Source organism: Micropterus dolomieu, linkage group LG05 (assembly GCF_021292245.1).
Source record: "Micropterus dolomieu isolate WLL.071019.BEF.003 ecotype Adirondacks linkage group LG05, ASM2129224v1, whole genome shotgun sequence".
Classification (NCBI taxonomy): Eukaryota; Metazoa; Chordata; class Actinopteri; order Centrarchiformes; family Centrarchidae; genus Micropterus; species Micropterus dolomieu.
The window spans coordinates 8,291,682-8,314,268 of NC_060154.1; the positions used below are offsets into that span (position 1 = coordinate 8,291,682).

The following is a 22,587-nucleotide window of genomic DNA, read 5'->3' on the forward strand; positions in this document are numbered from 1 at the left end:
AGACGGAGCCCCGGCTTCACTTGTGTAGTGCCGAGTTGTCCGCACCTCGCAGGGCTTTCGGATAATTTATCACCGGTGATGAACCACACAAAGAATATTTTAGCGTTTTTAAAACCGCTGCTACTTGAAATAGACCCACGAGGAACCGCGACGTGCATGCAGCTGTCAGCAGCGCGGCAAAAACTCTGCACAAGACCGGTGAATGGCAGGCGAGAGAGAGAAAATGGTCAACAATAAGCCTCAGTTTAGCTTTGGCTCGCAATCGCCGTGCACAAAAACACACATGTGATTCAACTATAGGCAGGACTTGACAATTCTGATTCGACTATGTAAATCCTTAGTCGGGGACAGCCCTAAAAAGCTGTTTTGATTCTTTTGTTGATCGGTGGACCCTTACAGACTAAAGGAATATAAATTATCAAGGAAAGAACCCATTTGGACTTAATGAGCGCTTCAAAAGGTAACGGGAATTGGCACTTCCCCCCTCCCCATCTCTTGTACCATGCAGGTCACACTGGTACATCTCAAGAATTAGACTTTGGGGCTTGTTGTTTCTGTTAAATGAACTGAACGATTGAATTGTGGACAATCTAAATGATCTAACGATGTGTAGCATGTCCATGCTGACATATTGATCATACGTTTAAACATTAATATTTGTATTAACAATCTAAGCAGCTAAAGCGGGCAACCCCGCGGGGTTCAAGAGGTTTTATACATCCAAAGAACTTATATAAAAACCAGACCAGGCGTTTAATGGAGACCTGCGTTTATTTGTCAAAACGTGTTCCCACACCAGGCCAGTAAACGTGGTAGGCAGCTATTTGGGACTCAGCTATTAAATGAAGTTTTACGGTAGTAACCACCTTCAAGTGCGCCAAACAGTTGGCAGACGCCAGTAAATAATCAGCGCCATCTAGTGGGATGAACTAAATTAGCGGCCAGCTAGTGTTAAAGCTACTTGAAAGTTAAATTATACATTCTCTAAAACATTGGCACAGCACTCTTACCGCACAGAATTTTTTGCTTGTTGTGCTATGCTTCACAGTACAAGCCATGCTCTGCAACACGTGTTGCCTGCAGGCGCCAAACTGCAGCAGTGTTCTCCTTCTTTGCTTAAGCAGCAGATGATAACATGTTTACATCGGCAAGTAAAAACTGTTGCTGCTACAACTTTTTCTGTGGTGGTTGTACAGATACTATTTTTTTTACTATTTTTAAAGTTTCCAGGGATTATTTTTATATGAAGCCAGAGATTATTGTGGCTAGAAAATAAGTCAGCGGCTGACATGTAACTGATGGCAGAAACACTGAATTTTATAGTGATTTTGAGGAAGAAACTGTAATATCGAACAGTCAGGCTTGGTCGATACACAATCTGCTTAACAAGGCCTATACAGGAACAAGCATCCCTACTTTAAAGTATACTTTAAGGTAAATGTTCTTATATACTGTAAAACTAATGATATTGCCAGTATCACAAGCAGTATTTCATGTGCACTTCACAAAAACTATCAGGACATATTTTAAGTGATACTAAGAATCTAGATGTTTCATGTAAAGGGGTAAATAACTCAGAAAATGAGCCAACTGTGTCGTTCAGGGTCTCATAGAAGTGTCATTGTGGCCCTGATTTATATGAATTTGGTTAAACATTATTTTCAGATGTCTCTAATCACCAACATTTCTGGTATCTGTAAAGAGCTACTTATCAAGCAACCTTCAGCTACTTTATCAAAATGATGCCATGTTTACTGCCAAAGTTTAGCTCTCCTACAACTGAACATGAGCTACATGTTTTTTTTTGTAATTTGGGTGCTCTGATCTTTTTTGGAACCTTGTTCTTCCCCGTTTCCTTTCCGACAGGATGCTGATGATTGAACATCAAGAACTACTATACAAAAGAAGCCGCTACTCTTTCTTGAGTCTGTCACCCCTAACCAGAGGAAGAACACCTTGACTATTGTTGGAGTTGCTTTTCTTTGCATTCATTTCTTAAATAAAGACAATTCCCATGTCATTATTGTTTTATGTTGATAATGAGAAGACAGTATCTTACATGCTCAGGACAGCCATCAGGACGTGGCAACCTCCTCCCTTCTGTCAACGCCTTCACCAATCGGATGATAGTCATCTGACCATGACTTCGACCGATCATACCGAAGAAGAGCTGCGTGGGTGAGGATAAGGACAGGTTACCAAAGGCACAGTGTACAACACTATCCAATACTGTCTCTATTTTTACCTAGACATGAAACGTGACGAAATACAACACGTGACTCGTGCAGGTCTTTATTACTAACTGCCTTCCAATAATAGTTGTTAGTCAATCAGGATAACAGTGGCAGTTAAATAGCCTTATGTAAGTGAAAAAACTTAATGAAAAACTAAGCTCTTAGCGTAGGCACAGGTGGTAGTTTGGACACAGGTCATGGTGGAATATGTCATCTGCCACTCTGGCCAAAGACAGACACCATCTGCCACATACAAATGTGTGTGTGTGTGTGTGTGTGTGTGTGTGTGTGTGTGTGTGTGTGTAAATCTTGTTACACAGTCACATTGTGGGGACTTGCCTTCCTTTTGGGGACAAAAGCAAGTCCCCATGATGTAAATTGTTACACTTCAGGTTGAAGACTTAGTTTAATGTCAGGTTTAGGTTCATGTTAGGCAAGTAGTTGTTATGGTTAAAGTCACCAGGAAATGAATGTAAGTCAATGTAATGAATGCAGCGATAAATTCAGTTTATCTATTCAAGGTTTAGATGTAGTTCTTGAATGCAATGACAACAAAGAGATGACCCCATACTGACCGTCATCGGGCTCTTGGTGGAGTCACAGTAGGTGATGAGTTCATACATTGTCACCCCAAAGGACCAAACATCTGAGGCCAGGTAGAACTTACAGTGAGTCAGACACTCTGGAGCATACCTGAAAAACAAAGTGTCCGCACATATTTACTTAGAACCATTTCAACACATTGTTTCAATGTACGATTTTTGTTAATGTGATCATGCTTTCCCTGTGTCTCTATCATGCATTTATACTGTACTTTTCAACATTAACATCACATACAATATGTTACTGAAATATACTGCTTCAATATACAGTATTACACACCTGCAGATGCACTATGACCTGCAGCGAGAAAAGGCTCCACTTATCCATTTATGAATTTAATTCTGCAAAAGGAATCAGCTATAATTCTTTAAATTGTTTGAAAATATATATTTGCTTCAAGAAATATTAGGTGGAAGACCATTTGTCATGTCCATATAGAATAAAAGAACTACGACTGGAATAACAATGTGCAGGCATGTTTTTACTTATCGATGTTTGTGTCTGCTTGAGGAAATACCGTATTAATACTACCTAGTCATTTAGGCTCAGTTCATTAGCTATAGCTACAACTGAACTTATTGCCAAAAATAATTAAGAGTACTTTTAAATGATATGCCTTCACTCTTTGCTTGAAATTCTCCTATACAGTATCTCTCTCCTCAGTTCAAATTACTGTCTGTCTACAGTCAATTCCTTTCTGATCCTTCCTTTCAATTAGTATCCGCTCCACCTTTTATCCTCTCCTTCCTTTACATAGTCTCTCTCTAAACAATAAGATCTCGGCTATAACAGTCAAGTCTGAGAGAGTAAAATTTAAAGTGCTGTCTTAATGTCCATCTCCTTCCCTCCTCTTGACTCACCAGAAAACAGGGCTGTCATTTTCATCTTTGACAGTGTAATATCCCTCATTGTCCTTGATGCATTTGGTGAGGCCAAAATCTCCGATCTTCACTGTCCTCTCGTTCTCCACCAGCACATTTCGGGCAGCCAGGTCCCGGTGAATGTAATTTTGAGATCCTAGATAGTCCATTCCCTTAAAGAAAAATAAAACAGGGTCACTGTCACTGATTGAAATGCAGCCCATGGCTTTCTGTGATGTAGACTGAGTGACTGGAACATGCAGACAAACAAAGCTACATCTGGTGGTAGAGGGTCAGTCAATGACTTGAGGACGCATACCTGATGCATTATCTATTAACTAAAACACTTGATGCACTGCAAGCCATGTTGGTTAAATGTTTGTCTGACACCTGAACTGTTTCCATGATTTCTCTATCCAGTCTTTCCCATTAATTATTGAGACCATGGCGGTCCGCCACAGTCTAATTTGCTCCGCCCGTTCAAAATTAACCGAAAATTTTTTAACACATCTCATAATAACATTTCAGACATCTAACGTTGTGTTTTGTGGGTGCTGCTCTCACGCTCATACACTTTTGGCATCCGACTCGAGACAACCACTTTTCTTTTAAGGTAACTACGGTAACATAAGCGGCCTGTTTCTGTCACTCGTTTGTGAGAAGGCGATTAAACTAGCCGTACCTAAATTTGGAGTGCACACGTATTAAAGCCTTTATGGTAAATCCACTGAAACGGACCAGTGTGAGCTGACAGGCAGGTTAGCGACTTCATCCTGTCAGTTTCTCTCTTTACAAAGACAAGTGTTGCAGTGTTAGAGTCCTACCTGAAAAGTGGCTGTAAAGTCTTCATGTTACGCGATACGAGAACCACATACAACAAATATTTATCAAATTGGGTCGGACTTGATGAATTTAGCGCAAGGATGCACATGTGAAAACAGATACATCTTGCCTCTACATGATCTTTGTTGGGAGTTTCATGGGAGTTAAAGTTTTGACTCTATCTCTATATCACAGTAACCCAAACCCCCGAAAGGGGTCCGAGGGCCACCCACCAATATGATTCAACACTTAACTTCTACCACAAGGTTCACACCTTTATTAAAATCAAGTGACAATCACATGACTATTGTTTTAGAAGGCAATTCATCACCAGTATCTAAACAGGAAGCGTTAAAACATTTCAAAGCATTTTGAGTGTGGATGCTATAATTACCATTTAACTACATAGTGGGTAGGTGTTAAATGCTAAACGCTGACGGCTGGTGTTTTACTGTTCATAAAAAGCCAATATAAGATGCAGGGATGGCTGATGGTACCAGCTGGTCTGAGGAAATAGCTCTGTGAAAAGAAACCGTTACCTTGCATATCTGGATGGAGTAGCTGAGCAGGGTGCTGAGGTCAGTCTTGTTTTTGTTTCTGGGTAGATACTCCTTCAAACTTCCCAGGGGAACATACTCCATGATAAGTTTAATGGCCTGACCACCTACAAACCAATTTACACATAAATGCAATCAGAGACAGGCACAAATTCTGCTGTACCACTTTTAACCATCTGGAGGAAAACATTCTGTTCACTGCATGACAAAAACATTTTTCAACATGTTTCCCAAGTCGTGCCTCTTTTTCCTTATGTAAGCACAGACGGTAGCTGGACAGATACACATATCTTCTTGCTCAATTTGTTTGAACCAAAACTATAAATGTATTATAGTTATATTTGTATGACTGATGTTCCTTTCTAATGTATTGTATTTTCATGTAACTAGTTTTGATATATTTTCATTGTGAATACAAAACTTGGGAAATACCTTTTTTCTCTTGCTCTGGATGGAATATTTTATTATACAGATGTTTCTGATACTTTAAGGATTCTGGAAATACCTTCAGAACAGCGGTAAGTGTTGTCAAACAACACTCTAGGATTCATTTAACATCATCAACTAGAATCTAGTGACACCCAACATTTATTTACAATGCTTTTATTTTGAAAGTTAAACCACCAAAGCTTCATGTAGCAGATGTGCTCATGTCTTATGTCACCTGTGAATATATGGGTACAGATGGTGGGTTTAACACTTAAATATGCATTAATTGTAGTGCACGTGCCTTTTACACACTAAAGCACCAAAGTTTATGTCAACACTACATGCCTGCTACTAAATTAATAATTATATAACCTATCAGTACATTATATCTGTATCTGGAAAACATCTTATGGTTACCTAAAATGTTTGGTCAGATCTTAGATGTGTTGATCAAACATCACAAAGGTGTTTCTTTCATACTGCTTTATTTTTGTGTATGTATGTATTCCATCTTACCCTCCTCTTGGCAAATGCCCTTGTATTTGACAATGTTTTCATGGTAGAGTGCCTTCAGGATGTCAATCTCACGCGAGAGGTTGGTGCTCTGCTCCTCCCGGTTCTCGGGTTTCAGGGACTTCACTGCCACCAGCTCACCAGTTCTATCTCCCCGAGGATCATAGCGACACAGCTCCACCTTACCAAAGTGGCCCTGCATTAGGAACATGTGAGAAATTTTAAGTTATTCGGACAATCCTGAATGAGTTCCAGTCTACTTCCTGTGTGGGACCAGTTGTTGTTGTTTTTTTTTCCCAGTTCAGCATCTTCTGTTGCTTACTTCACAAGAATCATTATACCCCAAGACATTTTTTAATAGTAGGAAGCTGATGTGAACCGTGAAATAGGAAACCATACTCACCAAACTACTTAAAGCACAGACTGCTCTGAAGGTAATTATAGATTTTATACAAAACATGTGACAATGCATGTAAACTAATGGCCAAGTCGTTTTATTTATGCATTTGGAAAATGTCAGTTTAAACATTCTTATAATGGCTAAGATCTATTATACATAGAGTAAAAGCACAAAATAGCATAGATACAGCAGGAGCAGTTTACCTCTCCCAGATCTCGGACCCTCATCAAGAATCTCTTTTCAAACACAGTTGGGTCCACCTCTGGTGTGGGCTTGGGTTTGATAAGTGGGTCTGAGAGATGGAAAAAGAGCAATTACATTGAACATACTGGGTAAACATGTCTTTTCTTCAACATAAGCACACTTGCGTCATAGGAAGTCTATTGTGGTTGACATTGTCAGTTTTCACCATAATGTTCTGTGATTATGTAAATGTTAGCATGCTCTGGTTTCCACACAAATGGCTACTTAAAAGTTGAGAATTATTCTAGCAAAGTCATTCTGTATCACCATTTTCAATAATTATAAAATTGTTTATTTAACAGAAAGCCTTTTGGGGTGCAACTTAAAGTAGATCAATATTTTAGTGAATGCTTGTAGCTGTCTTGAGATTTTAAAATAAGATGATCAGATAAGCTTTAGCAAGCCTGACTGCAGTATCCAATTCTGGCCAGCAGGTGGAAGAACAGAGTATTATGTCGCCATGGGGCCCAGCTGAGGGGTAGATCAATGATAATGCACCCAGTGAACTTCCTCATGAACATCTGAGTTGAGTAAACAAGTCTCTCTCTCTTTGCTCTCTCTACTTACTAAGCTGCTGCTAGGTAAGATACAAAACATGCAAAGCATTCAGATCATATTCCAGCTTTAAACAACTGCCTTGAAAATTTGAACATGTACATGTCTTTCGCCCGTTCTTTATCGTACGCTCAATTTAAATCCAACATGTTTTTGGAGACGCCCAAAAGACAGAATAATAAAACTGCAGAAACAAAATGGTTTTACTTCATATCTGCACCCACCTCATTACATGGAAACACTTATAATGTATAGTACACACAATACCCTCATACATACTCTTTTCCTCTAGCATGTCTATGTCTCTGACGATAGCCCTGAAGAAAGGTCTCTTCTTGGGGTCGTAGTTCATGCAGTGGGTCATCAGTTCAGCCAGCTCTATGCAGTCTGGGGTGGCCAGTTGGCACTCTGTTTCATAAAACCTCTCCTTCTGCTCAGCACAAATACATAGATTTGAATGTCAGTGGAGGTGAAAAGGGAGTATGGAAATAAACCGGAATAAAAACAAAGTATAGGGTGGCCATCAGATTTCAATTAACAAATGGCATTAGTGTAGATATATGATTATACACAGTCATATAGAGTTCTTGTATGTGCCTCCTACCTCTGTGAGTTTCTTGTCTTTGAGGGGGACCCCTCCATCATAGCAGATCTCCCACAGGGTGGTACCAAAGCCCCACTTGTCAGCTGCAACACTCAGGGAAGACACACTCTTGACACACTCCGGAGCAATCCATGGGATGCGATGCACACACTCTGCAGAGGCAAACAAAGTCAGTTTTAGAAACAGTAAATCAATTAAGTACAAATTTGTTTCAGTCCCCTGGTGCAAAATACAAAAAGATGATTATTTGATGATTACTGGAGATGTGTGAAATATAGAAACATGAGCTCAACCTAATCAGTGGAAATTATTCTTTACATTGTTCTGAATTGTAATAATGTCTGACCAATGTGAAGATGAGTGATGATGCCCTCAAAGGCAAACCTTGCCCTTTAAGACATAACTAGGGGAGCATTTGTCCAATATTACCATGTGTGAAATATTGACTTAACCTTTTTAACAAGCTAAAGAAAACATGCTGACCGCTTCATACACACAAACACCTTCAACATAAGGGAAATATAATAATTGAAAGACAATATAATAAGCATACTGGTCCTGTCCTCATCAGGCTGTTATATATTTATATTTCTATCTAAGTTTTGTGGTCCAGGTTCTACCAGTGCTCAGTGGCACCTGAAGTAGCGTGACTTCTTCAATAATCCACATTCTTAATTGAAGTAAGAGGTTAAGCACGCTTCAAATGTCTCACAAATAATGAGGTCTGTCAGGTTTTCTCAGAGTGAGGCAATATTGTAAGAACAGACTTCGGAGATAAGATCCAAAGTAAACATGGACTTAAAGCTAGGACAGGCAATATTGGAGAAATAGCAAGAGACGGCTAGATTTTGAAAGTATCCAACCGAAAAAAAATCCCACCCCGTCAGGTGGGGCAGAGTGCGCGCAGGTAGGCAGGTTGGTAGGTCGGTGGGTGGGTAGACAAGCAGGTAGGCCAGCCAGTCATTTGGCAGTGCTTATTACAGTCGCAGTTTTTCATTTTTGTGTCAGAGCATTTGATTTATTGATTTCATCAACAAGAACTTCAACAAATATAACAAACAATGCTTCTGAAATAAATTGCCTACCCTATAAAGCAACAAACTTGATTGCCTGGTGCATCTTCATCAGAGACTAAGAAACGCACCTGGTGTTGAATCGTTACTTATTTAATAAAGTTTGTTGCCGTAAAGGCCCATTTATACTCCTGCATAGGGTCTATGAGCATACCTACAAAGTCTGTGTGCTCCAATATAGGTCTTACCTCTGAAGCTTCTCCTGATACCATCTTCTCATTTGTTTGCTTTTTATTTCCCTGCTACTGTCACTGAGGGGGATCCCTCCTATATTAGCTTTCTTTCCCTGAGTTTTTTTGTGCAGTTTTTTTTAAATCTCTGATTTGTCCACATCATGTAGCTAAGGATAGAGGGTAATGTACTGTATGTTGTGCAGGCTGTAAAGCACTTTAAGGAAAACTTTTGGCCTATCTAAATAAAAATCGACTTGACTGCACTATCCATATTTCGCTTCAGATATCACAGATCAATCAACAGGATATTGTTAAACAAGTAACAAACTGAGAACTGTTATTTTTAAAAGAGTAAAAATATAATCACTTTGACCAAATGCTGACAAAATCTCCATGCTAAACACTATTTGAAAGTAATGTTTAGGGAGTGACCTCATGCATCTGAGCCAGCATACTCTCACCATGTTCCATTTACCAGGAGCCGACAGTAAAATACAAAACAGCTCTGACACACTGACTGGGCAGGTAGCGGTCTTAAAATGTTGACTGACTGCATTTTCTGAATCTAAAAGCTTTAGCATCAACTGGCTGAAATTTATTACTGTAACTGGAAGACAGGCTGATTGACTGACTCCACAGTTGGCTTTCTGGCTCCATAAATCTATAACATAGTACGTGCATGCAGCTCAGACTGGAACACAGGATGACTGACTGGAGGGAAAGAGGAGGAGGAGGAGGAGGAGTAAAGAGGTGAAGAAGCAGTGGAGGGGCTGAGTGGAAAGAAGGGGGAAGATGGAGACAGAAATGGGAGTGGGGAAGGCGGTAATTGAGTGTACAGAAGGACAGAAGAAAAAGAAAAAAGAAAGAATGTAAGGAAGTGATTTGAGGGTTTTAGTAAAGTGATCAGAGATTGCTGGGAAGAAGTAGCGTGCTCCCTGTGGGTTTCTCAGCACTTTATCCACTATGTGTTCAATCAAATCTATGTGCAAGAACATCGATGTGTAACTGGAAGACTCATTGTTCTGCAAAGGGAAGGAGACAGAAGAAGAAATGTAAAAGAGTTCTGGGAACAAAGAGGGAGGGAGGAGCATCCCCAAGGGCGTGTGGCGATAGACATTTGCACACATTTCCAGTCTGTACTGTGGTTTGCTGATCCATCTGTATAGCCACACTGCATTATATATCACACAACTTCTGGTTCTAATAGGCATAACATGAGGTGGCCATTTGAGGGGAACTGTGCAATCTGAGAAATATCCTTGTCATGTCATCTTCCCTGAACCCAGATGCTTTTACAACACAATTTGTAGTCTTAGAGGAAATGCGCCCAGTGCAAAGTATATTGATTAAGTGACAAATAGGATTCCTATTCCTGACTCGGAAAGGCTTTTTTCTTTTATCTGTATTTTGTAGGAAGAAATGAGGGTACAGATGATGACTTTTAAGCAAAACAAAGAAACGAACAAAAATCCAACTCAAGACAGGACAGTGCATTGAATAAGCTACAACAAGCAACCTTAGTTTATATGTAAAAAGGAGACGAGCAAGAAGCATATTTCTAAATTAGTTCATCCGATCATCAGACAACGTGTGTCAGTATGTGTTGCCGTTTCCATGAAATGTGAGTCGCGGTCAAAATAGTTTCACTTTGAATCTTTCAATTGTCTTCTCTTTGGTGTTCTAATTAGATTTGAAAATGAATTGGAAATCAATTCAAACAAATGATTGTACTTTCACTTTATTACACATCCTTGAGGTATTTTATGTGTTCGCTTTTCTGGTTTCACTGTCATTTACAGCTGACAACTTACCGCTGACTGGGTAAGAAAAGTGGAACTTGAGAAATTTTCCATTGTAGCTGTTTTGTAACCATTTAGGTTTCACTTTGAGTGAGTGAGTATAACATATAACCTCAAGTGAACAGAGAGCAAATGTGTGTTTATATGCGTGTACTTGCACCCACCCTCTCTGGTGAGTACAGTGATTGGTATTCCTGGGTCGCTGAGCTTGATGAAGGGCCCTCCTTCATCTGTGCCCAGTCCGCCCCTGGCCAGCAAGATGTTTTTAGCACACACAAAGCCGTGGACCAGCTTTTTGTCCTCCTACAAACACAATTGAGAGGGCAAATATAAAGATTTTGATCATGAAATGGATCTAACATGGTGCAGGTGATCACCTGGATGCACAGGACTTACACACTTACTATCATATAGGGATGGGGTTCGAGACCCGGTTCCAAAATTTCTCAAATCCCGAAAATCAATAAGGTTCGAGCTTATCGATACTGCTATCGAGACTTACGGATCCCATGATGTAACGTTATGTCTCGAGCGTAAAATCTGATTTCATTTGAAACGCAATGGATAAGAAAATCATCAGGCTGCCTGCTCTCTGTCGGCACACACACACACACACACGCACGCACGCACGCACGCACGCACGCACGCACGCACGCACGCACGCACGCACGCACGCACGCACGCACGCACGCACGCACGCACGCACGCAGCTGAGTGAGAGGCTGCGCCGTTGCGGTGGAATAATATTACGGTGAGGGTTAAGTTAGCTCCAAATTACTGTAACGTTAGTTGATGACAACTACGCTCGTTACTGTAAGTACGTGCAATAAAACCTTCGCAAGTAAAAAGACAATACTTTATCAATACACCTGTCTGTAACGTAACGTTAAACATGTAGAAATGGTTAATTAAATCTTCTCTGTCCTCAGTATCTCATCCTGTATGTTTTATACAAACACTGCTAATGCTAGCTTGGCATTAGCCAAATGTTAAAAACAAGCTAAATAGAAAGCTGTCTGTCTGGAGCACAGACTGGTCTGTAGTCTTAAAAACTCAGCTGCTGGCTGAGACACACCAGACACTCCTCCTCCTCGTTACCTGCAGCCAGCGAGAGAGCAGGAGGGACTGATACAGACTAATGTTGTTCTTTCTAAACGTCATTCACTACTTGATGTCAGATAAAGTTATTGAGTAACTTTGCTGTTATATTAAATATTAAATTAAAAAACAACCAGGCAGTTAATATGTACCCTTCAATATATGTTTATTTATTGCAAGTGATATGTCATCTAAATATATAACGTTCTCGCACATTGAATATTTCCCGTGCAGGCCTACCTCATGCCCGTTGGGTCTGGTCTTACCAAATATCCATAACTTAAAAATAGTAGTAAAAATAGTAAAGTATCGATAGTGGCATCGATAAAGAATCGGATCGTTAAGCAGTCTCAATAAGGGTATCAATATCAATAAAAATTAACGATCCCCATCCCTACTATCGTGTGTGTGTGTGTGTGTGTGTGTGTGTGTGTGTGTGTGTGTGTGTGTGTGTGTGTGTGTGTGTGTGTGTGTTTTCCTGTCTCACCAAGTAGCTGAGAGCTGAGGCCAGCTGCTTGGCCACCTGGAACTTCCATGGTGTGCTGAGTGGGCTCTGCTGTCTCCTCATAAATAAGTCCAGTGGTCCTAGCTGGACAAACTCCTCAACCATGATATCTGTTCCACACAAACACAAAGACGATAGAAACAGCCCTGCACTCTGATACACATGTACAAACACAGTTCTCAACATGCACTTACTCTCCTGGTGGCGGACACACACTCCATACAGCAGCACTATGTGTTTATGGGACACTTGCCGCATCATACTGGCCGTTTCAAAGAACGCCTGTCAACAGAAAGACAAAGATGACTTAACACATAGCACATTACAGAAACATTAAATTTTGAAACAGCTTGCTGCTGACAAGTATTATCTTTCAGTTTGGTTAGCTGTTACAGAATGTAGTCAAAGTCCTCATAAGAACAGGTGAACAAGGATGTACAGGATGGATCTGAGTGTCTCACCAAGGAGATGTCCCTGTGTCCAGAACCCAGCACCTTCAGGACCACCTTGACCTCCTGGAAGGATGAGTAACCTGCATCCTCCTCCTCCTCCTCACTCTTCACCCTCAGTGTGCCCGAGTAGATGTTGGTTTTTGTGCCTCGGCCAAGATGCTCCTCCTGGTTAACACAGCAGGGAGCACATAAACAGTTTTACATAAATAGTTACATCCAGTACCGAAACAACGGCTACTACAAAAACAGGGCTATGAAGATTCTGAAACTATCGTCAAATGCATTTTCTGTCCAGAGAAAGAGTCTTAGTTTAAGTGTGTTTATTCCATGTGCGCTGGAGGATAAGCAACATCTGCTTATGTGCACCCTCATTCAAAATGAACAAAACTACTTATAGATACACAGTTTTAAATTCAACTGTGTGTGCTGTGAGGAAGGCTGAGCAAATATGTAATCTGAGATATATAAACAAATAAATTAGGCAAGTTGACTGAGAGTCTTTTTATTTGAGGAACCCATTTTCTCTTACATGCTATATCTGTAAATTATATGAAAAAAGAGAAGATTAAATAAATTGTGAAGGGTGTAAGTTCAACTGTGTAGATTAATGCAAATATAAGGAAAAAACAATAATAACATAGTGTACAATCTCTGAAATAAAAACACCCTAATAACACAAATGCATTTGCCTGTGATAATGTTACAATTGTACTTTTTTGTGTGTTGACTAAACTGGTATGCGGTCTAACATGCAGCACACTGGAAGCCTAAACTGTGACGTAAAAAAAATGCATTGACAATCATTTAAAAACTTCGTAACTATGGACTTACATTATTTATTTTATCTTTACATCTATGGACATACCTGTTCAATCTCCTCCTTGAGAATGCGATGAAAGCTGAGCTGACTCTCCTGCATGGGTGTCTGAGGGACTGATGCTCTCTCTTTGGTGACCACCAGCAGATTAGAAACCTCTGCAACGCAAACACACACACATACACTTTGAAAAAGCCACTCCAGGGTTTTTGTATAAAGTTGTGCACATAAGTGTATATCATTTATATTACTGCTGACCATTTTCAAAAGTATGATAGCGAGTTAGATTCCTCTTTGTTAAAATCAAGATGCAGAGACTTGACATTGTTTTTGTGTTAGGTAATCCCTCATTGAGAAAGTCATTTCTGCTTGTATTGTTGCCAAAGGCATGCTTTTGTAACACTGTCTAAACTTGCCTGCACTGCATTCACACAACACAACAATGAAGTGACAACCATAAAAGCAGGAATGGTGTTGACAGTGAGGTAAACTTGGGTTTAAGTGTCTTTTGGAGCACAAGAATGCTACAATTGTATAGACGCTTATATAATCACTGATATTCAGCATGAAAGCAAAACTGTGTTTACATGTGGTGAAAAAGCTCTCAACAATTACGTCAATGTGGCAATGATGTGAAAAGCTATTCAGGCTGGGTTACCATACTGATTCAGTTTATTTTTTGTATATACAGAGCTGTGTGTGTGGGAGGAGACAGTGAAAAAGTGTCTTTGTGCATGTTCCCATACTGTGTGTGCGTGCGTGTGCGCGTATGTGTGCGTGTGTGTGTGCGCGCGTGCGCGCGTGCTCGTGCGTGTCTAATGTTGTGGCAAAACCAGCGCACTGTGGTTTAAGGGGGGGAAAGGCATCTGTACTCCTTCAGCATCACCCTATATTCAATGCCAAAGAGCATTGAGAGCATTGTTCCGTAAAATGCAATCTGTTTTTATGCAAAAGCCAAATACAACATGCACCCACACATTCCACTGAAGATATTACACTGCACCCACTCCTTAACCCCCTCACCTAATCCAGGCCTTTCACCCATCTGCCATCATGTAGTTACTTTACATTATTTTCATAACAGTTAAAAACCATGCATAAACCCAAAACAACACTAGGTAAAAGTGTTTGTATCATATAATCAGGGATGTGGGCATACCAGTGTGATATAGTTAAAGCAAGGATGTTGTATAACACATCATAAATATTTTAACAGGGACAACAACACACCACTCCAGTCTTTTATCTTCCTCTAAAGCAGACAAAGCCCAAACCCTAACCCAAATCAGTCATGCCTTATAATAATAATCAACACCACACAACCCCAACAAACAAAAACAGTTTGACACATCCAAGCACACACACAGCATACGTGGCTTCACCTTTCCCTGAGTGAAGTAAACACAAGTGCTAGTTTGACTCCGGAAACCCACATTTACAACTCTCTTCCTCTCTGACACCATTTCATACAGACACACAAGCATTGTTCATGCCAGCTTCACCTAGCCTCAGTTAGTGAGAGACACCAACTCAGTCTTATACGGAGGGAAAGCTTTGCTTTAATGACCTCTAAGGGTTGAAAGGTTTAAGTGTGTTGCACTTCCGACCCCACCCGACATCACAGTCAGATGTGATCGGTTGTACTTGTTACCACACCCAGATGTGATGTAGCATTGCACAGAGTAGTGTACAGAGGTGTTGTACTGCACAGAGAGTGAACCGAGGATGCACAGACTGCTAGAAGACAGAGCAAGCTGGATTTTCAGACTACTGTAGCATTTATCTGTTTCAAAAAACCACTGCAGACTAGTCCAAACATTTGTCACAATTTTTACCACAACGTCTTTTAAATGCTTTACATATTATTTCAAAATGATGCAAAAAACTGACAAACAGGAGTCATATAAACTGTTCTCCTTGGTTCTACTATAAACTTCATTATTGCTGTAATACGTGTATTGCAAATTGATAGATTTTTATTTGAAACACAGGTGGGCTTTCTACAATTTTGTTTGTATAGTGTTTGGTGTAATTGTAGCTGAATAAAAAGTACAAACTGAACGTTAGGGGTGTGGAAAATAATTGATTTTTCGATGCATCGCGATGCAGACTTGGACGATTATGAATTGATTCACAAATGTCAATAACCGATTATCTAGAGGTTAATTGATAAGGTAATGTTGACGGAACGAAAAAAGGCGGAACTCAGAAATGCGGAAGTGCAGCTCCGGACTGTCTGTGGTGTGCACACAACGGAGGCATGTGGTTCTCCCTGTTTGGCACAGATAGGGAGCTGTTGATTGAATGACTGGCACTACTAAACTTTCACATGATCAATAGAATCACTGCGTAACTAACTTTAATGATTTTCACTGCAGCACAGTAGCGCTTAGCTACGTGATCGGGGGCAGTAGGTGATGGTGAAAGCAAGCGGAGCAGAGGAAAATGTGAGCGCTACGTTTCAGTCTGCCAGTAAATCTACAGTGTTTGTGTCCGTTAATTAAAGTCTGTGTCGCTTTCCAACTACTGGAAAAGTGAAGGCAGTTAACGCTAGTTAACGTCTCCTCTTCTCGCTGTGCTCTGGAAGCTGAGCAGAACGTTTTGTGGCTGCTAGTTCAAGTTTGTTTGTTGGGTTGTCATTCATCCTCTTATCGAGTACACATATGAACGAAATACCGTTTCTCAAGACCCATGGTGCTCAATACAAGATTACAATAATCAACATACAAGACAGGACACAAACATATAACTACACTAGACGAGACAAAAAAAACGAACAGATATGGTTCAACCCATATCTGACTTTATACTAATAACAGCAGCATCAGAAATGAAAATATCAGCAGCAGAGGTCAGTAATAATGTTGTAATAATGTAAAAATGCTATGCAATGTTAGCTAAATTTTTATGAAGTTACATTAAATAACTGCATTTCATTACTATCTAGTTGTTTGGATATTTACAAATACTTTGCTTTAAAAGCACTAAGTAGTCACACAGTGCGAAAAATACATCTTTATCCTATTTGTTTTACAATCGCATCTTAGCACTCATAACCGTAATGAGGTGCCAAGAAATTCCCAAACTTGAGGTGATGCATCGTGATATCAAATCGAATCGTTGACCTGATAATCGAATCGTGAGACCAGTGAAGAAGTATTATTTACAGAAATACAACATTTTCACTGCGAGTCAGCCATTTTGTATTAAATTATTTAAGTCCCTAAAAGGACTGCCTTACCACAAGGGTTAAACCTTCTATAACTTAGTGACCTTGCAGTGCTGCATGCTTCTCTGTGTAGATCACCGCGTCACTTTGTATGTCTGGGATTAAGTTTACCTCTAGGCTGGGGAGGACAGCAGAGCAGCAGCTGGAACTGGAGGTTGTCGGTGCAAAGGCTTAGGCCCTGCAGGTGCTCCAGCAGCTCCATGAGAGTGGGCCGAATCGTCTCAGTGCCGTACAGGCGGAACCCATCAGAGCACACCTCAATCTGGAAGTTCTTATACTGACGCACAGGACGAGACTCCTTCAGGTCAAGCTGGATGCAGAAAGAGAGAGTTTCTTTAACTGGAACATGACAAAATGACAAACATGGAGGAAAAACAGAGAGTACAAAAATGTAAAAGTGTAATGAGTAAGTAATTAAGTAAAACTAATATAAATATTTTTAAAAAAATAAACAAAACAGAGGTCTTAGTGAGTGTTCACTTTTTTAATAACCAATATATTATAAACGATTTCTTTATCAAAAATAGGCTTATATAGTTCCCTTAAAGTTCTACATACACATGCAACACCAACACATTTACTGAGTCAGTGAGTCATCATTGTGAATGTGTGAATGTGTGTGTGTGTGTGGGGGGGGGGGGGGTTCCTCCCATGCTGACTCATAAAGCTGCAGTGTACTGTAGCACCCTGTCTTAATCTAAGCACCCTGTAATCAAATATGAATAAATTAACACTATTTGGTTTGGTGCTGTGTCATGCCCTCTGGTTAGTGAATAACCCACACAAGTACATCCAGTACATCCCTGGGATGTTAGATATTACCAGCACTAATGATAGAGGGTTCTTTCTTATTGTATTTTACTATAGCCACACAGCACTGTAAAAGGTTTGTAGGGTTAACTTCCTGATATGACTCTATGAGAACGAGGACATACTGCATAAGGAGTTACTGGTGGCATTACTGGTGGCGCCACCGGATGCGTTATGCTGGCTGTAATTTCACGAGATACAGCTATGTATTTCATAGATTAAAGCACAACAACAAAAGGATGAATGCCCAAAAAGTTCTGGCAATTACATAAGTGAGGCAGACCTGAGGGGGGAAGAGATAATGAACGGCGCGTGTGTGTGTGTGTGTGTGTGTGTGTGTGTGTGTGTGTGTGTGTGTGTGTGTGTGTGTGTGTGGGTGTGAGTGTGACTGAGAAAAAGAGAGAGAGCACTTTGTTACTTGATTTACAAGTAGGCTATATAATAAAAGCAGGTTACCAAAAGGTTGTGTTTAACTTTTCTCACGGCTAGGCTAGAAGTCCCAAGTGCAGGACTTAGAGAGGGAGGAGACTGGAGTTATATAAAAGAGGAATATTTATTGCAGGGTAGAAGTGATCAGAAATAGAGCCGGGGAAGAGCAAGGCAGACTGAAAGACTCGATGCTCCAAAAAGAGGTTGGTGGCTGCAGTGCAGAGCAGGAGGGAACCGTAGCTGAGTCCAGAGATCGAGAGGCTGAGCTGAGTACACTACCTCAGTGCAGACCACAGTGATGATGATGTACTGGTAGTCAGTGCAGCTCCAGCGCAGGATGTAGGTGCCCTCCTCGTTGCCCTCCTGACGCAGCTTGTGTATGGCATACTCCGTACTGGAGAGGGGAAAAGCAATAAATAGGGGCAGTAATGGGGTTCTGTCAACAGTAAATTAAAGATTTAAAGTTAGACTAAATTCTTAAATACAAGGTTCAATGAAAGATGTAGTGTAAGTATGTGTAAGTATAAAGTATGTGTAATTAGTATTACTACTGTATGTATTTCATACTGTATTTGGTTTGTTGTGACCGGTCTTTTTTGTTTTTCCAATGTGGTGAGCAAACCACTTTACTTTCTAATGATTAATACAGTAATCTGTTTACCTGTAATTAACCAATTTTGTGTTACTAAAACCTTTTAAAAATGAAAACTATACAAACAACATTAAGACAAAACGTAAAGATGGGTTTGCAACTTAATATTTCAGAATCATTTTTTGTTACATTTATTGAAATTCTTTTTAAATCCTGACATTAATTAATAAATGAGATTCACTGGACATGAAAATGTTTTTTGGGAGAGTGGCCTTGGAGGGAGGCCTAAAGTGGGGGGAGGGATTTTAATCCCAGTTGGATTCACTTGGATAATTGGATTCTAGCTGTCTCTTGCTAGTTTCTCCACTGTGGCCTATCCCAGCTTTAAACTGCTATAATGGAACAGTTAATACAAAATTTAGGTTAACAATGAAGATGACAACAGCCGCTGTTACAAAACGTTAATTTAGACTATCTTTTAAAAGCCGTGTGTGATGTGCCGGGGAATAGGCAAATACAAATTAAGGTCAGCAACATTTGGCTTATGATGAATGTGTGTAATAAAACAGCCTGGGTCCAATAACACTGTGTTTTTTGTGTGGAAACAGGCACATGTACACACACACTCCATCAATAAATGTGCCAGTACAAACCAGATGGGACCGTGGCAGCCGTTGTTGATGTTGTGCACCACAGAAGCAGGGGCAACCTCCTTGCACAGGTAGTGGTGGGCATCCACTGTCAGCCTGAAGTACCCATCCACAAGTGCGGTAAAGGACAGAGCCTCATCCCTAGAAGCCATTTGCAACTCCTGAAAAGAGAAAAGATGGGAAGGAAGGAGGGAAGAGGTCATCAGAATAGGAGCTCTTATAAAGCTACAATTCTCCTGAGGGTTGTCTAAAAGAGTGTGATGTATTACAAAACTCAAAATCCATTTTCATGATGACGCGTGATATCACCATTAGTCATGACTAATAACATTGTAGCAAGAGCCAGGCTTTGATTCAATATGAGGTAAATCCAAACAAGTGCTGCTGTTGGTCACAAACTATGAAAACAAGTAGAGGCGGTCGCTCAGGTTACTAATATAAGTGAGACAGAGTGATCTTATAATGACTGTACATGTCAACGGTATTAACTTTGACATGTAGGTTTGAGGCCATTGGAGTAACAATGAACATAACAGAACAAATATTTAAACATGTTTTGGATACCTAGACAGAACATCACTGTATATGTAAACACAGTCTGTTTACATTGTTTGTCTTAATGTGACACTAAACTAAAATGGAGTCACAACCCTGGGGTTTTTATAAACTAAGTAACAATATGGAGGTTAATCCCATGTGAGACACAGTGCTCTTTGATTTATTTGTATATGTGTCTCACCATCCTCTTGTTGTCCTGTCTATAGATGGTGACCGTTGCTTCTTTGATGACAGTGTGTGTAATCTCATGGAAGTCACAGAACACCACCCAGCCGTCATTCGCCTCTTTCTTTATGTCATTTTTCTGTTTTCCATCCAACTTTGTCTTCTTTGACTTGCCCTTTTCTTTAGAGCTTGCAGGCGTCTGTTTTAGATAAACAAAGCAGATATACACAATGGAAGAAAATAAATCATCAGTATTTGCACATTTGGACTAGCTACCTCAAGCTCTAATTAAGAAATACTGTAACAGAATGAAGACATCTGTAGTGCTATTCCAAATTAATTGACACTATCATCATCAAAATAAAAAGGAAATGTCTTGTCTCAGTATCTGATTTCTACATATGAAATGTGATGCTTGTTATTGATTATGCTAAATATTTATCACAAAAGGCAGGAGATGTGTTATATTATACAGCAGAATTGAACGGAAAATAAAAGCAGTATGCAGATGGGACACAGTGTGTAAGCACTACAACATACAAAAAATGGATCACTAGTTTACTTATTTTCTCATTTCTGTATAATATTCCTACAGGGAACTTTGGACTTGATTTAGTGACTTTATATTGACTTTGACATTTTTGTATGTCGTTTCTTTTTTAATACGCCTAAAATAACTTTCTATGATATCAGTATTCTGGTGACTTTATCCAACTTTACTGTAATCTTAAATACAAACATGTGTTCTGTTGTGTAGTTCTGTCGAGAGGCTGTCCAGATAAGAGATTTGTCTGACAGTTATTTGTCACTGCCAGTTTATCTGAAACTAATGAAAATACAGGCAATCATATCTCTAACACACATAGTTTCACTCACTGTGACAGGTTTCTTCCTCCAGGAAATGCCAGTAGTACCAGTAACCAGGACCTGCATGTCATGGCTTGTCTCAATGTTCTGACTCTTACTCTGGCTCTGCTCTTGGCTGTGGTTGTAGTACCCTTGAAACAACAAGCAAACATACAGCACATTACACATGCAGTCAAATACTTTAATGCTGTATTTACAGGACACACAGGCTGTAGGACACATAAATCCCTAGAAATATATTTATACATTAATTAATTGGTTGTTATTTTGTAAAATCTTAATTATGAAGAGACAAGTTAGACCGAAAAAATGTCTTCTTGGCTTTTGCAACTCTGTGTTCACATTAAAAGAAAATAACTTAATAACAAAAAACAAAAAGTTTGAAAAACTTCACACATTGGTTAGACATGTAAACATTGTGTTCCTTTCACTTTTGGTTTTCGACATCTGCACTCAAACAATGTTTAAGGTAATTTCAATGTCAACAAACCTTTTTTGGGTGGGACACCACAGGTACTCTGCCTGTGAACATACCAAACTAACCACTGTCAAATTACCACTATATAGCTGGTTAAAATGTTGTTATAAGAGTATAAAAACAAACAAATTATCATCTCAGTTATGTGGTAGAGTAGCAACTATATTTTGTCTTATCGTGTCTAATAATAATAATAATAATAATAATAATAATCATAATCATCATCATCGTTATTGATCTCCATCCTGTGGCTTGACACAAAGACTATTTTCTGCTATCTTTATTACATCATATCCCACAGGGATAATCTTGGTAAAAAAAATAGTTCTCTTTTTGAGTCATCTATAAGCTCCTGTAATTCTAGTAGAACGACATCTCAAACCCCATACTGAGCTGTTGCACGCCGCAAATCTCACACAGTCCCTGAGAATTTAAAATCATGGGCATCCCCTCATCATCTTCCTGAAATCTTACCATAGTAACCTCCATTGCAGAGCTCTCCTTCCTGCGTCACAATGAGCGAGATTGGCTCAAGCAGCTCGCTGCCCAAGCCGCTGGTCAGACCCTCCAGTGTGGCCAGGTACTTGATCTTGAGGTCGTACAGGGTGATGTTGCTGTCCTGGATTGTGCGGCGGTTGAATTCACTGAGGAATTTCTTAAAGACGTTGTTGATGCGGATGCGCGTCAGAAAGTTGCGCTGCTTAATGTTGCGGTTCAGTGATTCTGGGATGAAACGTTTGTAGCTGGTGGGATTAAGATAGAAAGATTTATGAACAATTTCTTTCAGTAGCTACTTTAATCCTATGCTTCGTGCAAATATTTTGAAGGTAAGGATAAATAATGTGTTACTTCTCAAAAACTATGGATTAAAGAGTATCCATTAGTAGCTACCACCCTTGTATTACATATGCATGAGCAGTATTCCCCATGTATGATATTCATCCTGGAAATGATCCAAATAAAGCTGGGCCCATGCCAATATTATTATCTTCTTCCTTTAAAATGTTGTGTGGAAATGCCGTTTAAATGGCCGAGTGCCACCAAGAAAGTGCCTTTCAGAGGAATTAATCAT

General features: G+C 39.8%; 1 protein-coding gene across 1 annotated transcript in view; it reads right to left on the reverse strand.

Moving 5' to 3' along the window:
• Positions 1-22,587, reverse strand: part of jak1 (Janus kinase 1) — a 41,457-nt gene that overhangs the window by 6,196 nt on the left and 12,674 nt on the right. Inside the window, exons 6-24 of the mRNA XM_046049742.1 lie at positions 21,990-22,258; positions 21,047-21,168; positions 20,187-20,369; positions 19,451-19,608; positions 18,485-18,599; positions 17,078-17,276; positions 13,786-13,895; positions 12,930-13,085; positions 12,663-12,750; positions 12,451-12,578; positions 11,030-11,168; positions 7,821-7,972; positions 7,496-7,646; positions 6,622-6,710; positions 6,022-6,214; positions 5,059-5,183; positions 3,698-3,870; positions 2,810-2,927; positions 2,060-2,170 (exon numbers count right to left, since the gene is read on the reverse strand). Of these exons, the coding sequence (XP_045905698.1) occupies positions 2,060-2,170; positions 2,810-2,927; positions 3,698-3,870; positions 5,059-5,183; positions 6,022-6,214; positions 6,622-6,710; positions 7,496-7,646; positions 7,821-7,972; positions 11,030-11,168; positions 12,451-12,578; positions 12,663-12,750; positions 12,930-13,085; positions 13,786-13,895; positions 17,078-17,276; positions 18,485-18,599; positions 19,451-19,608; positions 20,187-20,369; positions 21,047-21,168; positions 21,990-22,258 (2,779 nt within the window). The remainder of the gene's footprint in view (positions 1-2,059; positions 2,171-2,809; positions 2,928-3,697; positions 3,871-5,058; positions 5,184-6,021; positions 6,215-6,621; positions 6,711-7,495; positions 7,647-7,820; positions 7,973-11,029; positions 11,169-12,450; positions 12,579-12,662; positions 12,751-12,929; positions 13,086-13,785; positions 13,896-17,077; positions 17,277-18,484; positions 18,600-19,450; positions 19,609-20,186; positions 20,370-21,046; positions 21,169-21,989; positions 22,259-22,587) is intronic.